At 41.6% G+C, this 26,039-nt stretch overlaps 1 protein-coding gene across 7 annotated transcripts in view; it reads left to right on the top strand.

Moving 5' to 3' along the window:
• FILIP1 (filamin A interacting protein 1) overlaps positions 1 to 26,039 on the top strand; it is a 167,776-nt gene that overhangs the window by 124,671 nt on the left and 17,066 nt on the right. For 4 of the 7 annotated variants that reach the window (XM_027819192.3, XM_007056804.4, XM_043542527.1 and 1 more), the window contains one exon: positions 22,138 to 24,940. In XM_027819192.3, the coding sequence (XP_027674993.2) occupies positions 22,138 to 24,940 (2,803 nt within the window). Of the gene's footprint in view, positions 1 to 8,724; positions 8,850 to 8,897; positions 9,180 to 22,137; positions 24,941 to 26,039 lie in introns of those variants that run through there. The other 3 variants (XM_037894340.2, XM_037894341.2, XM_037894342.2) reach the window with 3 other exon arrangements.

Here is a 26,039-nt window from a genome sequence, read left to right as displayed (position 1 = left end):
AATGGAATGCTACACAGACATCTGCCCAGTTTGCAGGATTGGGGCCTAAGAATGTGTAAACACACAGAGTTCTAGTTTAAACTGAAATAAAATCTATAGCTGAAACCTGATAAGCTCTTTCTGATTCAATATGTTTTGAGAAAAAAATTAGTTATTTTTGAAAATGGATTTTAATGCTTTTTAGCTGTTCACTTTTACTTATCAAATTAAATCTGCGCTCCACATGGGAGTAAAAGGTGGTGTGGTTCAAGGGCCATGATTTATGCAGTTACAGACCTGACTGTAACAGACCCACAAAGCAAGTAAAGATAAAAACATTAAACACATAAAAACTGATATGAATTTAGGCCTGGATCCTTGATCCAGTAGAAGGGGGACCAATCAGCTTGGCGACAGGCTGGCTAGAGTAGTCAGGAAGGGGTTAAACTTATAGCAAAAGGGGAGGGTAAAAAAAGGGAAGATAGCACGCAGCACAAAAGAGATGCTGAGAACAAAATTAATCAAGGAACCAAAGGACATGATGAGAAGAAATTATTTAATTGCCTATGCACCAATGCTTGGAGCCTGGGTAACAAGCAAGAAAAACTGAAATTGCTCATTTATGAGCATAAACTTGGTCTAGTTGATAAGACTGAAACCTGGTGGGATGGCTCACACAGTTGGAATGTTAAAATCAATGGTTATAACCTAGTTAGAAAGGATCAAGAGAGCAAAAGGGTAGGGAGAGATGCACTCTGTCAAAAGTGGTTTTACTGTTTCTGAGTAACTGATAAACTTGGAAGAAAATGACCCTGAATGTTTATGGATCAGTGTCCTAACAGATAAAGCACAAGATGGGGTATTAGTTGGTGTCTGTATTTAAAAGAATAAACAGGATGACCTAGGTTATTATAGGCCTGTTAACCTGACATCAGTCCTAGGTAAGATAATGAAGCAGCTGATAGGGGACTTGATTAATAATGAATTAAAAGAGGGTAATGTAATTAATGCCAATCAACATGGGTTTATGGAAAATAGATCCTGTCAAACTAATTTGATATATTTTTTATGAGATTACAGGTTTGGTTGATAAAGGTAATAGTATTGACATAATATACTTATACTTCTGTTAGGCTTTTGACTTGTTACTGCATGACATTTTGATTCAAGAAACTAGAATGATATAATATTGACCTGGCATACATTAAATGGACTAAAAATGGCTAACTAATAGGTCTCAAAATGTAACTGTGAACAGGGAATCATCATCAAGTGGGTTTGCTTCCAGAGGGGTCCTGCAGGCATCACTTCTTGGCCCTCCTCTATTTAACATTTTTATCAATGGCTAAATGTAAATGTATATATCTGGGAACAAAGAATGTAGGTCATACTTACAGGATATGGGACTCCATCTTTTGAAGCAGTGACTTTGATGAAAAAGATTTGGGGTCATGGTGGATAATCAGCTGAACATGAGCTCCTGCTGTGATGCTGTGGCCAAAGAGCTAATGTGATCATGAGATGCATAAACAGGAGAATCTTGAGGAGAAAAGAGGGTATTTTACCTCTGTATTGGCACTGGTGTGACTGCTGTTGGAAGACTGTATCTAGTTCTGGCGCCCACAGTTCAAGAAGGATGTTGATAAATTAGACAGGGTTCAGAGAAGAGCTATGAGAATGATTGAAGGGTTAGAAAACATGCCTTGTAAGTGAGCTCCTGGAGTTTTTCAATCTATTTAGCTTAACAAAAAGAAGATTAAGGTGTGACTTTACTACAGTTTATAAATAGCTAAATGGGGAACAAATATGTATTGTTCTCTTCAGTCTAGCAGAGAAAGGTATAGCACGATTCAATGGCTGGAATTTGAAACTAGATAAATTCAGACTGGAAATAAGGTGTAAATTTTTAATGGTGAGAGTAATTAACTATTAGAACAATTTACCCAGGGTCGTGGTGAATTCCCCATCAATGACAAATTTAAAATCAAGATTGGATGTTTTTCTAAAAGGATATTATTTTGGGGAAGTTCTATGGTCTGTGTTATAGAGGTCAGACTAGATGATCACAATGGTCCCTTCTCACCTTGGAATCTCTGACTCTGCGTACATAGTTACATTCTTGTTTTTCTATTTGATTCCATCATCCTTATTTGTCATTTTCTTCTCTCCCTCCTTCCAGCTTCATCCTCCCTCCCTCCCCCTCTCTCTCTCTCTCTTTTTATTTGCCTCCTTTTTCCAGTATTTTGGATTCATTATTCTCCAGCCTCACTGATATTATCTTCCTTTCCGCTGTGTGTGCGTGTGCCTCTCCAGTTTCCTTCCTCTCTCCCTTCCTGACCTCTTACTTCTGCAGGCCACTTCAGCTTCTCTCGCTTACGACTCATCCCTTGCTATGTGCTGCTTTTTCTCACACTCTAGGGCCCCAGCCCCACTCACACTCTAACCCAAATCCTGCTATACACAGGCCCCCAACCCCACTGTCTCCAGTCCCCAGTGTCTCCCCCCTCCAGATTTCTAGGGGATATGCCTAGAGTTATGGTGGCTAAAACCCAGCATGAGAACAGAGACACACTTTGAAACAGACATACACTGACTCATAGACTTTAAGGACAGAAGGGACCATCATGATCATCTAGTCTGACCTCCTGCACATTGCAGGTCACAGAATCTCACCCGCCCATTCCTGTAATAGACCCCTAACCTCTGGCTGAGTTACTGAAGTCCACAAATCATGATTTAAAGACCTCAAGTTACAGAGAATTCACCTTTTACACTAGTTTAAATCTCCAAGTGACCCATGCCTCATGCTGCAGAGGAAGACAAAAAAAACCCATGGCCTCTGACCCGGGAGAAGATTGCTTCCTGACCCTAAATATGGCAATCAGTTGGAGCTGTGTATGAAGCTAGTAAAAAGCGCAGTCAGGGCATATTGGCTGAATTCTAGCCCTAAAATGAATATGCAAATACAGTTGACGTATCAGTATCTTAAACTTTACAAGGAGAAATTTCTTCCCATTAATGAAGAAGAAGCCTCATGACTCTAGGTCAATACACAAAAAAGAGTTTCGCAGGGCCAAGTACAAAGAGGTACTGGTCCATAACTTGGGCTCCAAGGTACTACAGCGATACAAATAATACATAGGAGGGGTGGAAGCACCACCTGCTATAAAGGTTGCCTGACACTTCCCATTATAAGGCCTTGTTTTCAGTTGTTTATAGGGAGGCAGTATGGACTAGTGGGTAGCACATTGGACTGGGAGTCAGGAGACAAGGATTTTATTTCCATTTTGGCCACTGGCCTGCTGGGTGACCTTAGGCAAATCACTTCACTGCTCTGTGCCTTAGTTTCTTCATCTGTAAAATGGGGATAATGTTGCTTACAACCTTTGTATAGTGCTTTGAGGTCTACTGATGAAAAGTGCTATGGAAGACCTAGGTGTTGTTATTATAACTTTGCCAAACATTAACTGCTGGGGCTGAAATGTTCCATGTCACATATCTATCTTAGGCTGATCTCGCTCTCTTTTATTTTAGCTCAAACTGTTTAGCTGTCTCCAAGAATGAGACTAGGGAAAACACCAGTGTTTTGCCCATGTTACAAAATTCTGGTGACCTCTTCTTTGCAAGGCTCTAGCGGTCTGCAGTCTTGCAGCAGGGACTTGAAATTTGGCAGGGAAGTGCCCTTTATATCAGGGATATAAAGTTCTGCCTTTTGCCATCCCTGCGAAAATCTGCCTAAATGGTTATTCTAAGCCTTTGAAAAATCACAGTTTGCACATGTTAAAAACCTTAGATTTGAGCAGCTAAATGTCCCCAAAGATTCCATGAACACTTGACAAGCTACAGCCCAGGGCTGGCAGGACTTTCCCTGTAAGCAGAGAGAGAGCCTGTTTCTCCTGTGCTTTCAAAGACAGACAGAAAGACAGACAGACAGACACGACCCCCAGCTCAGGCAGTGTGGCAGAGGAAGCTGTCTGATTGAATGAGCCAGAACAAGAGAGCTGGATCTGCACTGGTAGTCTCTGTGTGTGATTAGCTTCATCCTTGGGGACAGGGTGGGGAGGCTGAGATTGTGACTTTGAAGAGGGAAACTGATACTGAGAGTTGCAGAGGGGGTGGCACTGGGAGCCAGGGAGGGAAATGGGGCTAGTGGGGATGGGACTGGGAGCTAGTAAAAGACTGAGGAAAAGGCAGAACTGCAGTGGAAGCTGGGACTGGCTGGGCCAGGATACTGGGACTGAGCTAGGGTGGGGAGTCAAATCTGATGAGGGGTGGGAAGTGTTGGGAAGGAGAGAAGTGGGGCTGGGTGGGCAAGGGATAGGGAATTGGAAGAGGTGGACACTGAGACAAGGAGATTGTGACTATGAGGCAGTGGGGTGAGGAATATGGGTTGGGGGAGGGGACAATTGGGGGCGAGGGTGAAGGAGAGAAAGATGAAATGAAGAAGTGGGGAACTGAGAATGGCTGGGTAATGGCAGGGGGCACTGAGATGTGAACACTGGGACTGGAATGGGGAGTCCAGGGGGCAAGTCACAACTGGCAAGACTAGGAGCTGACCCAGAATACTGAGACTGGGATGAAAAGCCTGAGGAGTGGAGACCGGGACTGGCCAGGTGAGGAAAATGGAACTTAGATGAGGAGTCAGGAGTGGGGATGAAGCAGGACTGGGACAAGGACAGATTAGAAAGAATGGAGAAGAAGGGGTCACCCTTGCGGGAAATGAGAAATAGACTCTGTGCCCACTAGCACACACTTCTCTTCAGAGCATGGAACGTAGCCCAAGATTCCTGAGTCTCACCATTCCTCTGCTGTCTTCTCCCTCTTGCATATGGGGAGACTGGGCGGGAGCTCCAGAAGCTCCCTAGAAGTGGGAGGGGCCACCCGCACCCAGACCATGGCCCCACCTCTCACTCTGCCCAAGACCCCGCCCTGCTCTGCCTCTTTTTGCCCCCACTCCACCTCTTTCTCTGATGCCCTCTTCACCTGCCCACTGCTGGTTCCTCTCTGCCCCCTCCCCTGACTCCCCCTACCCACCCACTGCTCGTTCCTCTCTGCTGTCTCCCCTGAGTCCCCTGCTACTTACTCTTTTCTACCCCCTCCTGCCATAAGCAGAAGCAATGAGGGGAGAGCAGGTGGAGAGGAGTGAGTGGCAGGTAGTGGGATGTCCTAGGGGGAAGAGGTGGAGTATGGGCGGGAAGAAGTACAGGGCAGGTGGGGCCACAGCGGAAGAGGCCGAGCGGCAACGGGACCTCCAGTTGGAGCGCAGGCGGGTCCATTGTCTGGGTGCAGGTAGCTCCCACGCTTCTTGGGAGCAGCCGGTGGTGGCACTCCAAAGGTGGCAGGCCATCCAGCATTTCTTGCACCGTTGGGGAGGCTTAGCCTCCCCAAGCCTCTTATACCTGCTGCTCATGGCTGTCTGCAAAGATCTGTGAAATACACTGCCAAAGTGTTCCATCTGCCTCTCGTGTTGGTCCATAAAGAGGATAGCAACAGGCTGCTGTTATCAGCTACTCCATTAGTTCAAGAGGCAGAAGTCTATCTGGTGGCTCTAAAGGTTCCAACCCTGCTGATGATCCCTGTGGATGTCAGTATGATGCCACATAATGTAATTTCTGTTGTCAGTTTGCTTTTTAACAAACCTAGGAACTTACAAACTACATTAAGTGAACATTTATTAAGGTTGCAAAGTCAAAAACTCAAACATTTGGAAAGGCCAGAATTAAGGGTAATCTTCATTTGGCTTCCTAGTACCTATGCATTATGATGCAGTCTTTAATTACATGATCACATTATTTTTTTCACAGGCCCCCAAACTCATTCAATGCATAGGATGGATGGTACTCATTATTGATCAGCTATTCAATATTATGTTTTCTCCTCATTGTTCTAAGTAAAAAGAAAAGGAGGACTTGTGGCACCTTAGAGACTAACCAGTTTATTTGAGCATGAGCTTTCGTGAGCTACAGCTCACTTCATCGGATGCATACTGCTGCCCATCTGAGTGGTAGAGTCTGGTTGAGACAGAACAGTATGCATCTGATGAAGTGAGCTGTAGCTCACGAAAGCTCATGCTCAAATAAACTGGTTAGTCTCTAAGGTGCCACAAGTCCTCCTTTTCTTTTTGCGAATACAGACTAACACGGCTGTTACTCTGAAATTGTTCTAAGTGTGGTTCCAGGCCTTATTTACTGTACACTATTCAAACCCTGCTCTGAAGGCTTTTCTATAGTATCTGATTACATTACAAATATTAATGAATTTATTTTTACAACAGCCCTATGAGAAAATTTTGTATTATTATCCCCTTTTTACAGATAGGGAACTTTGGCACAGAGAGATTAAGGTCAAAAGTATCCACTAATTTTGGGTGCCCAATTTGAGATGGCTAGTACCTGATTTTTCAGAGTACTTCACATTCTATAGCATTTACATGTTTAAATTGCCACTCCCATTGACTTCAGTTGCCGATGTGAGTGCTCAGCACTTCTCAAGTTGGGAACACAGAAAATGAGGCACACACAATTAGTGACCACCTGTGAAAAGTTTGGTTTGAAGTGATTTTCCCAGCATCACATAAGAACTCTGTGGCAGAGGCACAGATAGAATCTAATTGTCCATGGAAGCATTTACTTGCCTTAAACCGTAAGACTGAATTTTATTTTCCTGCAGTCCCCTGCCTCATTCACTATATACCTTCCAACTTCTGAAACCTCCGAAGCTGGGGTCCTACAACAATCTCTTTCACTGCACAGCCATGTTTCATGTCCAGAGCAGTGCCTTTCTGTGCACTGAACAAGGCAGGGGTCCTGTAGGAAAAAAGTATGTGATCATGTAATTAAAGGCTGTATCATAATACATACTCACAAAGCAGCTGAATTATGGTTGCACAGGCAACCTTAACGCTGGAATTTTCTAATTTTTGAGTGCTTGACTTTGCAATCTTAACAATATTTACATATAATAATAGAGTGCTTGCAGTGTTTCCATCTCACAATATATTTGATTTTATTTCTTTATTTCTGGAATCCTGTGATTAATGAAAGCTTGAAAGTCTCTTATTCAAAAAAATAAAAAGTTTCTAGTCCTCAGACTTGTGGAGAAATAAAGCTTGAAAAGGTGACCCAAACACAGCATAGAGGATCAAAGGGCATTTAAAAAGGACGCAAAAATCTCAATTGTTGGAGGGGGAGGGGAGCTTGATTCATGATTTTTAAACACTGGGAGTTGGCAATACTAACTATGCTCTTCTGTCCTGTTACTGGTTTCAGAGTGGTAGCCGTGTTAGTCTGTATCAGCAAAAAGAACAGGAGTACTTGTGGCACCTTAGAGACTCACAAATTTATTTGAGCATAAGCTTTCGTGGGCTAAAACCCACTTCATCGGGTGCATGCAGTGGAAAATACAGTAGGAAGATAGATAGATGTACACAGAGAACATGAAACAATGGATGAGCTATTATCAGGGTTTTTTTTTCTCCTGCTGGTAACAGCTCACCTTAATTGATCACTCTCATTATAGTGTGTATGGCAACACCCATTTTTTCATGTTCTCTGTGTGTGTATATATATATCTTCCTACTGTATTTTCCCCTGCATGCATCTGATGAAGGGGGTTTTAGCCCACAAAAGCTTATGCTTAAATAAATTGTTAGTCTCTAAGGTGCCACAAGTCCTCCTTTTCTTTTTGTCCTGTTACTGTTTCTTGTGATAGTCCTGCTGCCATGCATGTGCTTTTAAAAACAAACAAGCAAGTTTATTATTTTGGGGAGGGGGCAGCAATAGATTTCCTTTATTTGCATAAGTATATAAATCCCTTTATGAATGGACCATAGATGTCAATAAATCATCAAGAAGAGTATGACTGTTAACTTTAACCATCCGCCCCCCCCCCCCCAAAACCAAAAAAAACACCTCAAGCTTTTCTTCAGTTAAAGGAACAAAAGTGGCAACTCAGCCTGGTAAACTTCTCTTTGGTGCATATTTGTTTAATTTGAAAGAACGTAACTTGTAGATGCTCCCTGATTTCAAATGAATATTTTATAACTGCTAAATTATAAACCTGGTGGTAGAGGGTGTGAAGCTGTTAATAATAAACCGGGGCCCTGGCGGGGAGAGGGGGGAAAGAGGGGAGATGGGATTATAGCAGAATGCTGACAAAAGCAAACCCTGACGATAGTTAAACTGATTTAAATTCAGAAGCATCAGGTCAGCGTGGAGAGCTTATTCATATCCATTTTTGCTAAAGATAACTTCCAAGAAACCAACTGCAAGAAAAGGTACCTTAAAAGTTGCTTGCTATTCATTAGTTGTGTTGTATTTTGGATGGACTTCTGTATATGGATCAATTGTTTACCTAAGCCCTGGGTAACTTCAGTTCAGAATGCTGCATCTTCAGCTAATGTGATTGCTACTTACATTCAGCCATGCTGAATAGAATTGGCTGGAATCCAGTTTTTCTGAAAGGGAAAAAAGTGAGGGGAGGATGGAAGGGATGCAGTTTCCCCCCCATCTAGAACAGATTATGCATTTTACTAAGCCTTTCTGCAGCCAGTTTATTTTCTTTTCCTAAGAACTGCCTTCCCTTCTGGAGTCACTGGACTCCACCCCTTCTCACTGACCAAAGTAAATCTGCACAATAATGAACCATATAAGGGAGGGATGACATCATCAGTGAGTGGTCCCAAGCTGTTTTGCACAACATTCACCTTTCATTGTTCTGATGACATGGCTGGAATGTGATGGCTAATTCCCTGTGGAGCAGGGGTTTGAGCATGGCCTGCTAAAGTTCTTCAGCAAACGTGGGGTGGTTTATTTTTTATTTTTATTTTTTTGCCTCTTGCAAATATATATATGTATATTCCTAATTGTAAGGTAAGAAAATCAAGATCTGCTTTTATTTAACAAATGTTAGTTGTTCTTGTACATGCGCCTTTCACTTGTTAATGGGTTTACTTGGCAAGGAAACAGCTGTAAGTGTTATTGAAAAGAACAGCTTGGGAACTGGGTTTGTACATTAATGAAGCACTGACTAATCTGACATGTTCTAAAGGGAGAACTCTGCAGTCTTTTAAGTTACAGCTCTCTCAAGACTTTAACTCACTTGGAAGGGAGGAAAAACTGTATTAAGGTACTGGAACATCGTGGTCTTAAAATAACTTATTTGGAATGTTTGGGTTTGAAGAATTCAAAGACCATTTAAAGGTACACCTTGTTTTGGTGCTCATATTTTGTGCTTCTGTGTGTGTTTCTGTGTGTGTGCACACGCGCGCAGACAACATATTGAAGTGTTAAGGAAAAGACAACCTCAGCCCAAAGATGGTTTGGGGGAATTTAATCTCTGATCTAAATTTTAAATCTTCCTTATCCCACTGATGTATTTTGAATGTTTTCTCCCCACATCCCTTTCTGACCTATGCTGCAATTCTGTATCTTTTAATTTATTATTTCTTTTAAAGCCAGAAGGAAAAAAAAAATCAGGGTAAAGTGCTATTGAGTATTTGGAGTATTACCTTGCATCCTGAACAATTTTGTTTGTTTGTTTGAAGATCCTTGGTTCTTTTCTGAAGTGAATAAGGAGTTTGGAAAGCTGGCAAGGCATTGGAGCTAATAAGTGTAATTGCTCTAAATAGTGAGCTTACTCAGTGCGCAGTTTCAAAGAGGAGGGGGACAAGTTAAGAGTGATGAGCCATGTTAACCAAATGTGATTTTAATAATAAATAAATAAAACTGAAACTGTCAGCTAGCAAGTTCCAAAAGAAGGAAGAAAAAAACAAAAACCTATTGTTGCTGTCTCAGGTCAGCAGAGTGTAGCCTCCTAAATAAAGGAAATGAGTTTTGCTGTCTAAGTTGATAATGGTTGTGAAGTTCCACAGGGCCAAAATTATTAATGTACAAGTCTGATTTCATTGAACACAGTCACTTCTCAGAAATTTGTAATGTGTGGTTTTCCTATGATAGACAAGATGGATGAGGTAATGTCTCTCTCACCAACAGAAGTTGGTCCAATAAAAGATAAGCTTTCGAGCTACACAAAGCTCTTCAGATTTGGGAAATGTACTCAAGTGTCACAGTTAAATACATGATTGAACAGTTAGTTTAGCATACATAGTCTATGCTTCAATTTTATGATGCAGGTAACATTTTTCCATAGATTACCAGCATTGGTGATCACATATTTAATGAACCTTTACTTCTTTATGCAATTTATAATTTGCTAAATTGAACAGCTATTCATAAATATTCTGTATCAAGATAATTGCAACATACCTTCCCTTTTCCTTCTGCTAGATGGTGTTGGAATTTCAGGAACTAGCAAGAAAAGGAATTAATACAAATATATTTAATTCATTCTCTTCTCTTTGTCAGTCCATATGGACTTGGGGGAGAGGTTGAACCCCAAAATTTCAAAAGTGTCCACTAATTTTGTGTGCCTTCATATATTCTGGAGTATCCCCTTGAATAGTAGGACGGATTTAGTTGTTTGTTGTTTGTTTCCCAGGAAGACACTGAGCTCCAGCACCTTTCATTAACTTTCACTGGAATTGTGGGTGCTCAGAATCTATGCAAATCGGGGCCTAGGTGTCTCAAGATGTGCATCCAAAAATGGAGGTACTCAAAACTAGTGAATGTTCTTAAATATCTAGGAATCACTGCACACCCCAACCCCCTCCTGCACCACACACACTCTCAATCCGGATGACAATTAGAGGATTTCCCAGTGACCTATGAAATAATATCTTCTCCAAAATCATTTGTGTAATTTAAGCATGAATAAAGTAGGGAAGGAATTGCTTTATTTAAAACATATACATTTTTAATTGAAAAAAAAATTCTACTCAGGTGTTCTTTAACAAGGTTTGATGGGCAATTACTTTCTAACTCAGGGGTGGGGAAACTTTTTGGCCCGAGGGCCACATCGGGGAATAGAAATTGTATGGCAGGCCATGAATGCTCACAGAATTGGGCTTGGGGTATGGGAGGGTTGCGGGCTCTGGGATGGGGCTGGGGATGAGGAGTTTGGGGTGTAGGAAGGTCTCTAGGCTGGGACTGAGGGGTTTGGAGGTCTGGAGGGGGATCAGGGCTGGGGCAGGGGTGCGGGAGCAGTGGCATGTCCCTTCTCCGGCTCCTACGTGGAGGTGCGGCCAGACGGCTCTGCATGCTGCCCCATCCACAGGCACCATCCCTGCAGCTCCCATTGGAGTGCCAGAGGGGGCCATTGAAGTAGGAGCCAGAGTGGGCCATGCTGTGGCTTCCCGGAGCCGCATGGTGCGGCCCCCAACCCTGCGCCCCAGCTGGAGCACCGGAGCAGGGCCTAGCTGCGTGGTGCAGCTTGCGGGCCGGTTTTTTGCCTACCCCTGTTCTAACTGGAAACAATGGTTGCATGGCCTCTCAAGTGCTCCTGCAGAAACAAACTCCCTGTATGACAACACTGCAATTAAAACCTGTGCCAGCTGAGTTGGGCTCGCGGGGCTCAGGCTAAGGGGCTGTTTAATTGCGGTGTAGACATTCGGCCTTGGGCTGGAGCACAGGCTCTAGGACCCTGCAAGGTGGGAAAGCCCCAGAGCTCAGGCTGCAGCCCAAGCTCAAACGTCTGAGTCCCCTGGGCCAGCCCTGGGTTTGTAACTGCAGCGTAGACATACCCTCTGGCTCTGTGGCTCAAGCTGAAAGACAGGAAAAAGGAGCTTGCTCTCCTGGTGCTTCCTCAAGATTGTTGTGTGACTGGCAGGAGTGGTGTAAGTTGGTGCAATAGGCCCCCTCAAAGAGGAAGATGGCTTTCATTAGCTGGCTTCATCTTCATAATAACTTACTCTATAGATTTGAATTTTTATTTATATACATGCCCCCACCATTCACAAACCACAGGAAACGTAATATACTAACATCAGATGTTTTCAGTGTTAGAAACGTAAATAGCTAAAGTGTGTATTTCTATCCTTTAACAGTAATTCTGAAATTTATTATTTTTTCTTCTTTGCATTGCGGGAGCACCTAGGAGCTCCGCTAACGCCATTGTGCCACGTCCTCCTTGTGCTAGGCACTATACAAACAGAACTGAAAAACGGTGCCTGCTCCAAAGAGCTTACACAGTTTCTCCCTCCTCTGACGCTATCCATTATCCGACTGAACTGGGGGTTCTATTCCTGGTGCTGCCATTGACTTGCGTGGGCAAATTGCTTTACTCTGTGCCCCAGTTCTCCACATCTGTATAATGAAGTTAATGATGTTTACCCAGCATTATAAAGTACCGTGAGACATAAAAATGAAAAGTGCAATATAATCTATTATAACGATTTTCCAAAGTCATTTGGGATACTTGAATTTTTGGATACTCAATTTGAAACACCCTAAAGGGGCCTGATTTTTAGAGACTGCTGAGCACCTTCCCTTTGAAAATCAGGAGTTTGAAATTATCTCAAGTTGGGCACCTAAAATTGCTCATCACTTCTGAAAATCCTGGCTTATAAATTTATCTAGGTTCTCATATTGACTCTAAGTGCTAACTATCATTATCGGTTTTTATCCACCATCCATTGCGAAGTACGTTTAGTAAATTTCAAATTTGTGCATGACATTGTAAAATTGCCCCTATGGCTATTGAAGCAGAAACTTTCCATATGTTTTAGATCAGAATGATGTTTTTATTCTATGCACACTTCAGAGAAGGATTGGTTGGAAGTTATAAAGCACAGAAAGATTTTTAAAATTTACGTTTGTTTTGAAATCTTCAATATATTTGAGAGAAAAGAATTCATATGTATTAGGTGAACTACACCAAAAGAAACTTGGTTGTCACTGATTTAAAGGATAACAGATTGGCTGTTTAAGAAGACCTTCAGTTGTCAGTCCATTATATCTATTGTTAGCTATATTTAGCTGTGTAATAAGCACAGTAATAAGACTGCTTGGTATAGAAGTACTCATACTGTATGCACAGCAATAGTCTTGATGTGTTTCAGGGAAGCAAAGAACAGTGTTTCTCACTGTCTATATTGTGAACCAACCAGCCAACTGAATGAAATCCCTCTGGCCTTTTTCCTCACCTCCATCAGCCAAAAATTGGCCCTTGATATTGGTTGAGGTTCCAGTATTTCTCTTACTTTGTTTGGACACCAGTAAGTCCCATGTAAACTAGATCTCCATAACAGCTCTACTCTAAACTCTTCAGGTGACACACTTGCACTGTCCTTTTAAAAAATGTTTTCTCCACCTGTAATACGTAATGAATGTTGAAGTCCAGCTCTACTCTGAAAAGCGACTCTAGGAAAATGGCATTGTGGGGTTCCATGTTTGTGTGTCAAAGATTGAACTTGACAGATGCAGGAAAAAGACATAGGACAACAATATGTGGGTAAACTAAGGCTGTAACTTTATTTTTTCCATAAACCAATCAGCATTATAAGGAGAGTAAAACCACCCAGCAGACCAAGTCCAATGCAGATTCCAACTAAGAAACCCTCACTGAGCTTCCCCAGTTTTGCTACTATATAAGAGATTAGGTCCAGCAGCCTATTTCCCCTTTCACCTGTTCTTCGTCGTATGAGTGTTAGGGGCCCAGATGAAAGAAGACCTCTGTCTGCACTAGACCTTGTAGATTGATACACTTGCCCATCAAATCTCAGTCCCAACTGCCAGACCTTAATCATGTACCAGTTTGCCAGTTGGGACTGCACCATATTCCATACTAGACTCCTGCAAATTTGTCACATATATATATAATAACAGAGTTATAGAGACAGAGTTAAGTGCTCTGAAGGTCCAACACTACACTTGTAAAAATGCACACACTCACTAATTCATTCATTCATACAGAAGTACTGTAACATTAATTCTTTAAAAGTAGCTGTACTGTTTGTGAAAGGTTCAAGCCTGACTGCCCCAGAAATAGTAGTGCTTTCTGAATAGGGATGGCATAACAATGGCAGTGCCAGCTTACCTGCGTGGCTCTGCTCCTGGATCTCATCCCCAACTTCCCTTCTATCTTAATAAACAGTTCTTTCTGTAAGGAGCTTTATTATTAATAGTTTCCAGTTACGGTTCTAACTCTGCTTAGCAGATTAATTGGCATACACAATTGTTGACAGGTGGCCAGTACTATCAAACCCCAAGCAGGTGCCTGGGGCAGCAATCTTAAAGGAGCAGCAGTCCGTGCGTCGTTAGGGCGGCTTGCGGCAATTCAGTGGCAGCTTGTATCCTCACATTCCCGTGGCAGCAATTTGGTGGCAGCTTCCTTTTTCGGGTGGCAATCCGGCGCACTGCTTGGGGCGGCAAAAAGTGTAGAGCCAGCCCTGACCATAAGCATTGGAGAATCAGGGGTCAGGCATGCAAAAACCATGAGACTGGCTTAGAAATCATGAGATTTAAAAAAAAAAAAAAAAAAAAACCCACCATTTTGGTTCTTTTTATTTGCCTTCTGATTTTTGAACCTTTAGGATATGTGGGGGTCACATTTGCAAGCTTTTCTCTGCAACTCTGAGGACTAGAAACATACTATTTCTTTCTTTTTTTTAAATGAAAGTTCAAATTCTCACATATTTGTATGACTCCAGGAGCTGGGTGTTTAAGAATAACACTAAATATTATGAGTCATGATAAAACAGTGAGAGTTGGCAGCACTATACCATGGCTTCATAAGTAAAGGAAAAGAGTTTTTACATAACCCTCAGTGAAAGTAGGTATCCTATGTTTTTAAAAACACAGCAGGAAGCCCATCAGTGGGAGTATGGGGAAAGTTCTAGGCAGAAACTCTTGAATACTGCAGAGAGAGATGGAGTAGCCTTGGGAACAATAGGCTTTGCTAATAAAATTCCTTGTTCAGTGTTAGAAGTGACACTTTCTGTGATTCTTTATCCTTGTCGGATGACGCTCTAACTTGACCCACACAACCTGGACACAGCACCTGTTAGCGTAGTTTAATCTCCATGTCCATTCAGTCCTTTTCCAACAGTCTCAGAAAACTAGATCATGGAGAATAATCTATAACAAATTACACAACAAGGCTAGCTGTTGTTTCTGCTGTTTTAATATCAACCTCAAGAAAGTCATAATCTTCTTGCTATTTAAAAATACATTGTGGATTGTACTGCATTGGTCAGCTGTGAGTAATCAGATAAGTCACATGACCTTTCCTGGCGTGTGCAAGGACTTCTGATACAAATACTTAATTTCTGCTAATATTTGTCCATGTGACTTTGACACCTCTTCTGTGAATATTTATGCCAGTAAAGGTTGTTTATTCAGATATTAGTGGGAAATGAATGCAAGAAGCAAGTGTATAGTTGAAGCAAATTCATTTAGGTCAAGATTTTCAAAACTGAGGATTGATTTTTGGGAACCCAATTTGCAATACTCTAAAAGGGGCCTGGTTTTTTTCCCCAGAGGACAGATGGATGTTGACTAGAACAAGTGCAATGGTTAGTGTGGTTGTCATTTTGGTTTTTTATAAATTTGGATGGGGGGGGTATTTTTTTGGTAGCCATTATTAAACACCCCATCTTGGTATAACTATTCCAACCTAATCCCCAGGGCAACATAGCTACGTCAATGGAAGAATACTTCCATTGATGTAGCTGCCATCATTCAAGGAGGTGGTGTTCCAACACCAGTGGAAAAACCCCTTCCATGGGTGTAGGCTGCATGTACTCTACAAGGTTATGTGAACATAGCTACAACTATGCCAGTATAGTCTCCATAGTGTGTAGACACACCATTAAATGCCCTTAGACTGGTACTCACCTACCAAAACTAACTTACATCTCCTCCCTGTGCATTGCCTTTAAATTTGGCCTACTGAATCCTACTGAAAACTTGTCTAACTAGAGTAACTCATAAAGAGGAAAAAAGAAAATAACAGGATGGTGAAAGAGGAAGTAAATTAAAGTAATATCCATTCTACTTTTTTCTTGTTCTTTGGTATGTACTAGACACCCATTTAGTTTCCTTTATGCTCATTCAAATATTTGGTGTAAGGTCATAGAGGAGTTTTTAAACTAAGGACTGGGGGAAAGCCAACAAATGCTGAGGAGCATACAGTTCAGCCAGGTGCATCGCTTAGGGGAGGATTTATAAACGAGGATTCTCTATATCGTATTAAAGAGGAGAGGATAGAAGTTGATTAAGTACAGGTAGAAGTTGAAGAGAAGCAGTCAAATGAGAAAGCCCCAGCCAATTACATCACATGAACACAGCTAACTAAATACTGATACATTTTATCAGCGCTTGCATACAAATGCAAGAAGTCCAAATACTAAACTGCGTGAACTTGAATGCTTGGAATTAAGTGAGAATATTGAGATAATAGGCATCATAGAAAATTGGTGGAACTTTGATGTTACCATGTCCCATTGATTATCAAAGTACAAAATATATAGGCATGACGGAATAGGTGGCACTGGTGGGAGAGTGGCACTGTATGTGAAAAAATAGAGTCAAATATAATAAAAATCTTAAATGAATCAAACAGTACCAGAGAATCTTTATGGATAGAAATTCCATGCTTGAATAATAAGACTATAGCAGTAGGAATATACTACTGACCGCCTGACAAGGATGGTGATGGTGATTGTGAAATCCCTAGGGAGGTTAATGAGGTTACAAAAACAGACAACCCAATAATATTGTGGGGTTTCAATTATACCCATGTTGACTGGGAACGTGTCACCTGAGGATGGCATGCAGAGATAAAATTTCTACACATCGTTAATTACTGCTTCTTGGGCAGCTGGTCCTGGAACCCACAAGTGGAGAGACAATTCTTGATTTCGTCCTAAGTGGTCCACAGGATCTGGTCCAAGAGGTGAATATAGATGAATCACTCTAATAGTGACCATAATGTAATTAAATTTAACATCCTTGTATGGGGGAAAATGCTAAGAAATCTACCACACTAGCATTATCTTCAAAAATGGGAGCTATGCAAAAATGAGGAGGCTAGTTAAATGGAAATTAAAAAGAACAGTCACAAGAGTGAAATGTCTGTTAGCTGCATGGAAACTTTTAAAAAACATCATAATAGAGTCTCAAATTATATGTATTCCCCAAATAATAAAAAAATAGTAAAGGAACAAAAAAAACCAAAGCATGGCTATACAGCGGAGTAAAAGAGGCAGTTAGAGACAAAGAGGCATCCTTTAAAAATTGGAAGACAAATCCGACTGAGGAAAATAGAAAGGAATATAAATTCTCTCAAGTCAAGTGTAAAAGTATAATTATGCAGGCCAAAAAAGCACTTCAAGAACAACTAGCAAAAGACAAAAAAACTAACAGCAAATTTTTTTTTAGTACATCAGAAGTAGGAAGCCTGCCAAATAATCAGTGGGACCACTGGACAATCGAGGGGCTAAAGGAGCACTCAAAGAAGACAAGGCCATTGTGGAGAAGCTAATGAATTATTTGCATCCGTCTTAACTGCAGAGGATGTGAGAGAGATTCCTACACCTGAGCCATTCTTTTTAGGTGAAAATCTGAGGCACTATCCCAGACTGAGTTCTCAGTAGAGAAGGTTTTGGAACAAATTGGTAAATTAAACAGTAATAAGTCAGTAGGACTAAAGGGTATTCATCTAAGAGTTCTTAAGGATCTCAAATATGAAATTGCAGAACTATTAACTGCAATATATATTTCTTAAATACTAGATCACTGATGGATAGTTAATGTAATGCCACTTTTTAAAAAAAAGTTCCAGAGGTAATCCTAACTTCAGTACCAGACAAATTATAGTAAAGAATAGAATTATGAGTGAACATGATTTGTTGGGCAAGAGTCAACATGACTTTTGTAAAAGGAAATCACGCCTCCCCAATCTATTAGAATTCTTTGAGGAGGTCAGCGAACTTGTGGACAAGACTTATTCCATTGATATTGTGTACTTGGACTTCCAGAAAGCCTGTGACAAGGTCCTTCACCAAAGTCTCTTAAGCAAAGTGAGAAGTCGTGGAATAAGAGGGAAGGTCCTCTCATGGATCAGTAACTGGTTAAAAGATAGGAAACAAAGGGTAGACATAGATTGTCAGTTTTCACGGTGGATAGGAAAATAGCAGAGGCCTCCAAGGATTTGTAGGGGACCAGTGTTATTCAACATATTAAGAAATGATCTGGAAAAAGGGGTAAACAAACAATGAGGTGGCAAAGTTTGCAGACAATATAAAATTACTCAAGATAGTTAAGTCCAAAGCTGATTGTGAAGAATTAGAAAGGAATCTCACAAAACTGGTTGTCTGGGCAACAAAATGGCAGATGAAATTCAATGTTGATAAACGCAAAGTAATGCAAATTGGAAAATGTAATCCCAATTATAAATACAAAATGATGGGGTCTAAATTAGCTGTTGCCACTCAAAAAAGAGATCTTGGAGTCCTTGTGGATAGGTCTCTGAAAACATACGCTCAATATGCTGGAGCTGTCAAGAAAGCTAACAGAATGTTAGGAATGATTAGGAAAGGGATAGATAATAAAACAGAAAATGTCATAATGCCACTACATAAATCCATGTTATGGCCACAACTTCAATACTGCACATAGTTCTGGTCACCAATCTCAAAAAGATATATTAGAATTGGGAAAAGTACAGACAAGGGCAACAAAAGTGATTAGGATATGGAACAACGTCTCGATGAGAAAAAAATTAAAAAGACTGTGACTGTTCAGGTTGAAAAGAGATGACTAGGGGGATATGAATGAAGTCTATAAAATCATGAATGATGTAGAGAAAGTGAATGAGGAAGTGTTATTTACCCCTGTATATAATAGCATTACTAGGGGTCACCCAATGAAATTAATAGGCAGCAAATTTAAAACAACCATAAGGAAGTATTTCTTCACACAAGACACAGTAAACTGTGGAACTCATTGCCAGGGGATGTTGTGAAGACCAAAAGTATGACAGGGTTAAAAAAAGAATTAGATAAGTTCATGGAGGATAGGCCCATCAATGGTTATTAGCCAGGATGGGCAGGGATGTAACCCCCTGCTCTGGGTCTCCCTAAACTTCTGACTACCTGAAGTTGGGACTGGACGATGGGATGGATCATTCAATTATTACATTGTTCAGTTCATTTCCTCTGAAGCATTTGTCACTGACCACTGCTGGAAGATAGGATACTGGGTTAGATGGACCATTGGTCTGAACCAATTTTTATGTTCTCATGAATCTAATTTACACTGAGCCAGATTCAGAGGGGATGTGCATCTTAATTGAATGTCAGTAATTCAAACACCTAGGCTGTTTTAAATTAACTTTTTGGGGAAAAGGGGCCTGAGAGTTTTCAAGGATACAGTTCTTTTTGCTTACCTGACCTTATAAGAGCTTAGTTCATCAGTTCTTGTTTGTTAAGAAATTTGCAGTCCGGAGGTTGGTGTTGGTAGTGCCATCCTATGCACAATTTCCTAGAACATATAAAGATAGTGCATGTTGCTTTTTTTTCCACTTAATTTTTTCACATCTCTTAGGGGCTGCAACAGACAAACTGATTTACTCCCGTTCCTGGTATATTTTCTTTTATCTTCTGCTAGCTACCCTGATTTTCCCCTCTCTTTCCCCTTCCCATTTCTCTGTGCTATGTGCTACAGCATCCTATACCTGATGGTTAAAGCAGCAAGTTTGTCACGGAGGTCATGGAAGTCACAGATTCCGTGACTTTCCGTGACCTCTATGACTTCTGCAGCAGTCAGTGCACCTGGCTCAGGGACAGCTCAGGCAGCCCCTGCATCAGGTGCACTGGCCACTGCTGGGGCAGTCTCAGGCCACCGCGCCTTCGTGCCCAGCAGCAGAGTTTGGGTGTGGCACGGGGCAGGGTGAGTCGGTCTCTGGGTGGTACTTACCTGGGGGGATCCCCAGAAGCAGCAACATACCCCTTGCTCAGCTGGTTGGCGGAGGCATGGGCAGGCAGCTCTGCATGCTGCCTCCACCCAGAGCGCTGACTTCACACCTCCCATTGGCTGGGAACCGTGGCCAATGGAAGCTGCGGGGGCGGTGCCTGCAGGTGGAGGCGGCCATGCTTCCACCTAGCAGCTGAGTGAGAGGGATGTTGCCACTTCCAGGGAGCCCCCTAGGTAAGCGCCACCCAGATCCCGCCTCACCCCATCCCGTGCCCCAACCCCCTGCCCCGTCCCACACCCAAACTCTATTGCTGCTGGCGGGGAGGTGCAGAGCCAGGTAGGGAGCCTGCTGGCCCCGCCAACCCCCCTTTACCTCCCCCCCCCAGCACCAGCGGGGGTCCTGGGCCATGCACTGCCGCCCGTGCTCCCCTATCACCAGCGGGGGTCTCGGGCCACATGCCGCCCTTCCCCCCACCCCCGCAAGCAGCTGGCCTGCCCTCCCCCAGCGCTCATGGGGCCTCTGGGCAGACCTACCAAGTTTTATTCACTGGTATTTTTAGTAAAAGTCATGGACAGGTCACGGGCCGTGAATTTTTTACTGTCCGTGACCTGTCTGTGACTTTTACTAAAAATACTCATGGTTAAAACGTAGCCTCACTGATAATTGCTGCTCCCACTGTTGCCTTTCCTCCTGAGCCAACAATGAATTCCATTTCTAACGTTGCTAGTCTCCTCTTCCACCCACGTCCCATCCCACCCTTTCATTCAGTCACACTCTTTGACGCTCGCCTCCCCTGCCTAGTGCATCCTTCAGTGTTCTGGCTTCCCTCCCCTTTCTTACGGCTTTTCATCCCAGTTCCTGGTCTTTTTTGATCCCCATGGAATCAGGAGTGAGACATTAATAGTCACTGGCAACCAAGTTAATTTAGTTCTTGCTATTAAATCAAGGTTCAGATAAATTAGCTCTTCACTTGGTTGTGAAGGGTTAAAATGTTTTGGATATAGATTGAAGAAAGCAAATGAATTTGTATTGTTGGATGGATCTTCATATGGGAACTCAGAGTACTTTGATAATGGATTGAACAGTATGTAGTTTCCCAGTAATTTGTGTAAACATATCTGTATCTTCTTCTTTAAAACAATATTGTTACTTTTTTTACAGCAGTACTCCTAAATTTATGGCAACAAATATCCCTACAACAACAGTAACTCTTTATATCGGTGAAAAAACATCTCTTTTACAAATCTCTGCTAAATAATGCACTAGCACTTTCTATGTTGATATCTGTGTGTTCTGGATTTAAAGCACAAGCCTAAAATGTATAAAACTGTGCTTTGTTTCTGCTTTGAAATGTTATATGAATAGGGCTGGGAAAGCATCATTGCACATAACACAGATTTAAATCATTTTTCTGATAATAATAGATCTAGTTCATATATCAGCCTTTACATTCTGTGAAATGTCAGAAAATTCAATTGCTCTCTAGTTTCTGTATGTCAAGTAGAGAATTTGTGTTATAGCCAAAGCTTTGATCAGTCTGATCCTCGCAGTCAGTAGAGTGGTACCAGTTGTGTACTGTGTTGTATGTGGAATTGAGCCCAGGAAAATAAACACTTTTAAGTCTTTAACGTAGCAGTCATTAAGCAGACAAACTTATTTTTATATTAATTTTCCACTGCTGCAATGTCTAGATGGTGACCGAGTTCTGACATCCTGTACTTCTGTTCCGCTGTTTCACTTCTGACCAGTGTTGATCTGGTGAAGCCTGGCTGCTTGAAGCTACTCACTCAATTCTGATCTCATTTCACGCATTCTTGCATGTACAACAAAGTAATGAGGCTTCCATCTTATAAAGTAGGCACAGTATAAATGGGACAGTAAATCTATAGATATGTCCTGTTGAGTAAACTGTACACTTTTTCAGGTGGGATGATGATGGAGAAATACATTTAGAATAGTTCAGTTCAAAGCTGTATGTTAAAATCTTCTTTGTCACCTCTGCAACTGAAAATAACATATTCTGCAACTGAATGATGCCACATATATATTGGATTAAAGAGGAAATCTGAAATAATGTATTTACACCCAGATAAAGGGAAAAATATGTAGGGAGGATAAAGTCTTACACCTGACACTTGTTTTCAGAATACTCAATGATTCTGTGTGATTTCCAGTAAGCTTCCTAATTTAAATAACTGTGCTTTGGGAGCCTTATATGGAACCAAGTGTTGAAAGAGTGCTCTTGGACACTAAAGCAAACATGAAAACCTGTAGAAAATGTGGCTGAAACTTGAAATGTAAAGGGAAAATTGCACTTAAATAATGTATTTATTCCATTTTTTTCAGGTTAAAGAAGCTTCTTGAACAGGAAAAAATCTATCAAGCCCGTAAGGAGAAAGAACACACAAAGAGACTCAATAAACTGAGAGACGAACTGGTCAAACTCAAGTCATTTGCACTCATGCTGGTGGATGAGAGACAAACGCATATTGAACAACTTGGTCAGCAAAGTCAGAAAATACAAGATCTTGCTCAGAAACTAAAGGAAGAAGAAGAAAAGCTTAAAGTTATTAGTTCAAAAACAAAAGAAGATGGACAAAAATTGATGAAGTTAGAAGCAGAACTTGAACACAAGACATTATCGTTTTCTCAAGAGCATGAGGAGATGACCGCTAAACTGGGTAATCAAGAGTCACATAATAGACAGCTGAGACTTAAGCTGGTTGGTTTGACTCGTAGAATTGAGGAGCTAGAAGAAACTAACAAAAATCTTCAAAAGGCTGAGGAAGAACTTCAGGAATTAAGAGATAAAATAGCAAAAGGAGAATGTGGAAACTCTAGCTTGATGGCTGAAGTGGAAAACCTACGCAAGCGTGTACTTGAAATGGAAGGCAAAGATGAGGAGATCACAAAAACTGAATCCCAGTGTAGAGAGCTGAAAAAGAAACTGCAGGAGGAAGAACATCATAGCAAAGAGCTGAAACTTGAAGTGGAAAAATTGCAGAAGAGAATGTCAGAACTGGAGAAGCTGGAAGAGGCTTTTAGTAAAAGTAAGTCTGAATGTACCCAGTTGCACTTAAATCTGGAGAAAGAAAAGAATTTAACCAAAGACTTAATAAGTGAGTTGGACATGGTGAAGACTCGAGTGAAAGATCTTGAATCTTCAGAAAGTAAGTTGGAAAAAGCTGAACTAAGCTTAAAGGAGGACCTTACCAAGCTGAAGTCATTTACTGTCATGCTGGTGGATGAAAGAAAAAATATGATGGAAAAAATAAAGCAGGAAGAAAGAAAAATTGAAGGTCTGAACAAAAATGTTAAGGTGGAACAAGGTAAAGTTATGGATGTGACTGAGAAACTAATAGATGAAAGTAAGAAGCTTTTGAAACTGAAAACTGAAATGGAGGAAAAAGTGTCCAGTTTAACAAAGGAAAGAGATGAGTTAATTGGGAAACTGAAAAGTGAAGAAGAAAAATCCTCTGAACTGAGTTGTAGAGTTGATTTGTTAAAGAAAAGAATTGAAGGTATAGAGGAAGTAGAAAGAGAAATAGCAAGAGGTCGAGCCAGAAAAGGACCAGAACTTGCTTATCATGAGGACAACAAGATTAAAGAACTAACCACTGAAATTGAAAGACTGAAAAAACGTCTCAAACAATTGGAAGTGGTTGAAGGAGACTTGATGAAGACAGAGGATGAATATGATCAGCTGGAGCAGAAATTTAGGACTGAGCAGAACAAAGCTAACTTCCTTTCTCAACAACTGGAGGAAATGAAGCTCCAGATTGCCAAAAACAAAGCAATAGAGAAGGGTGAAGTGGTGAGTCAGGAAGCAGAGTTGAGGCATAGGTTTCGGTTAGAAGAAGCTAAAAGCAGAGATTTGAAAGCAGAAGTGCAAGCTCTTAAGGAAAAAATTCATGAGCTGATGAACAAAGAAGACCAGCTTTCCCAGCTCCAGGTTGATTATTCCGTTCTTCAGCAAAGATTTATGGAAGAAGAAGATAAAAACAAAAATATGGGTCAGGAAGTCCTGAACTTAACAAAAGAGTTAGAGCTTTCTAAGCGTTACAGTCGTGTCCTCAGACCCAGTATGAATGGTAGAAGAATGGTAGATGTTCCTGTGACATCCACTGGGGTGCAGACTGATGCAGTAAGCAGTGAAGCAGCAGAAGAAGAAACCCCAGCCGTGTTTATAAGGAAATCCTTCCAAGAGGAAAATCACATCATGAGTAATCTGCGACAGGTAGGGCTGAAAAAACCCATAGAGCGCTCATCTGTGCTTGACAGGTATCCCCCAGCAGCAAATGAGCTTGCAATGAGGAAATCCTGGATACCATGGATGAGAAAAAGAGAAAATGTGTCCCAGGCAGCTCATGATAAAGGAGCCCGAACACATGGTGGCCCTGGACATCCTGGAGAGGTTGTCCTTTCCCCAAAGCAGGGGCAACCTCTCCATATTCGGGTGACTCCAGATCATGAGAATAGTACAGCTACTCTGGAGATAACTAGCCCAACATCTGAGGAATTCTTTTCAAGCACCACTGTCATTCCAACCTTGGGAAATCAGAAGCCACGGATTACCATCATTCCCTCTCCAAATGTGTCGCAAAAAGGAAAAGGTGGTGAGAGCTCAGTGGGCCCAGAGCGTGCTATGTCACCTGTTACTATAACTACATTCTCCAGAGAAAAGTCCTCAGATGGAGGGAGAGCTCCTTTCATGGAAAGACCCACGTCCCCAATTCAGATTATGACAGTATCTACGTCTGCCGCACCAGCAGAAATCTCTGTCTCTCCAGAATTGCAGGATATGACCATGGGAAGGGCTGTTTTCAAAGTAACACCAGAAAAACAAACTGTCCCAACCCCAATCCGGAAGTACAATGCCAATGCCAACATTATAACAACAGAGGACAACAAAATTCACATTCACTTAGGTTCTCAGTTTAAACGCTCCGCTGGTGCTGCTTCTGAGGGAGCTAGTCCTGTGATAACAGTCAGACCAATTAATGTTGCAGCAGAAAAGGAGGTTATGACTGGTACCGTCCTTCGTTCCCCCAGGAACCATTTCTCCTCCAGGCCTGGAGCAAGCAAAGTGACAAGTACCATAACTATAACTCCAGTTACAACATCATCCACACGAGGAACACAATCAGTGGTAAGTAGCAGAGAATTCCATGGGATTTCTGCCCAGACTCATGGTGGGGAGATGGGAAGCCATAAAATGGACTTGCTGTGAGACTGCCTTGTAGAAGAACAGTTGCAAAAAACTGTTAATGTTACTGATTTCACTGGAGTTATTCTGGATTTCAACTGGGATAACTAGAGCAGAATTTGCCCTGTTGTGTTTTAAATGGTCCATTTTGGCATTGTCTCATTATAATCACTTGAGGTGAGCCTTATGAGGAAGCTCTTGCAAAGCTGTAGGAAATGAGAGAATGATGGTGCTGTAAACTTTCCTATGGTGGTTGGGGGAGGTGGACAGAGAGGAAGAGGGGGCAATGCAGAGAGAAACCCTGCTTCTATTTTTTGTAGGTGTCAGTTCTTAACTTAGTCCATTGTGCTTAGCTAGTGTATAGCTCTCAACTAATTGATATGATGTATGTAGCAATACAATACCCAGTGGGGTGAATAAAGAACAGAGTTTCAGAGTAACAGCCGTGTTAGTCTGTATTCGCATAAAGAAAAGGAGTACTTGTGGCACCTTAGAGACTAACCAATTTATTTGAGCATAAGCTTTCGTGAGCTACAGCTCACTTCATCGGATGCATACTGTGGAAAGTGTAGAAGATCTTTTTATACACACAAAGCATGAAAAAATGGGTGTTTATCACTACAAAAGGTTTTCTCCCCCCCACCCCACTCTCCTGCTGGTAATAGCTTATCTAAAGTGATCACTCTCCTTACAATGTGTATGATAATCAAGTTGGGCCATTTCCAGCACAAATCCAGAGAGAAAACCTTTTGTAGTGGTAAACACCCATTTTTTCACTCTTTGTGTGTATAAAAAGATCTTCTACACTTTCCACAGTATGCATCCGATGAAGTGAGCTGTAGCTCACGAAAGCTTATGCTCAAATAAATTGGTTAGTCTCTAAGGTGCCACAAGTACTCCTTTTCTTTTTAAAGAACAGAGTGAGAGATTTAATTCTGAAGTTCCTGGCTCTTGTCTGTTTTATGACGGATTTGCCATGGTTTTAACTTTTTCTTAACTGTATAAAATGGGGGGGGGGGAACACAAAACTCTGCAGAACCAC

This window comes from Chelonia mydas, chromosome 3, assembly GCF_015237465.2.
Source record: "Chelonia mydas isolate rCheMyd1 chromosome 3, rCheMyd1.pri.v2, whole genome shotgun sequence".
In the NCBI taxonomy this organism is placed as follows: Eukaryota; Metazoa; Chordata; order Testudines; family Cheloniidae; genus Chelonia; species Chelonia mydas.
Note: the sequence above shows the minus strand (reverse complement) of the source record. Positions and strands in the feature narration are given on the sequence as shown.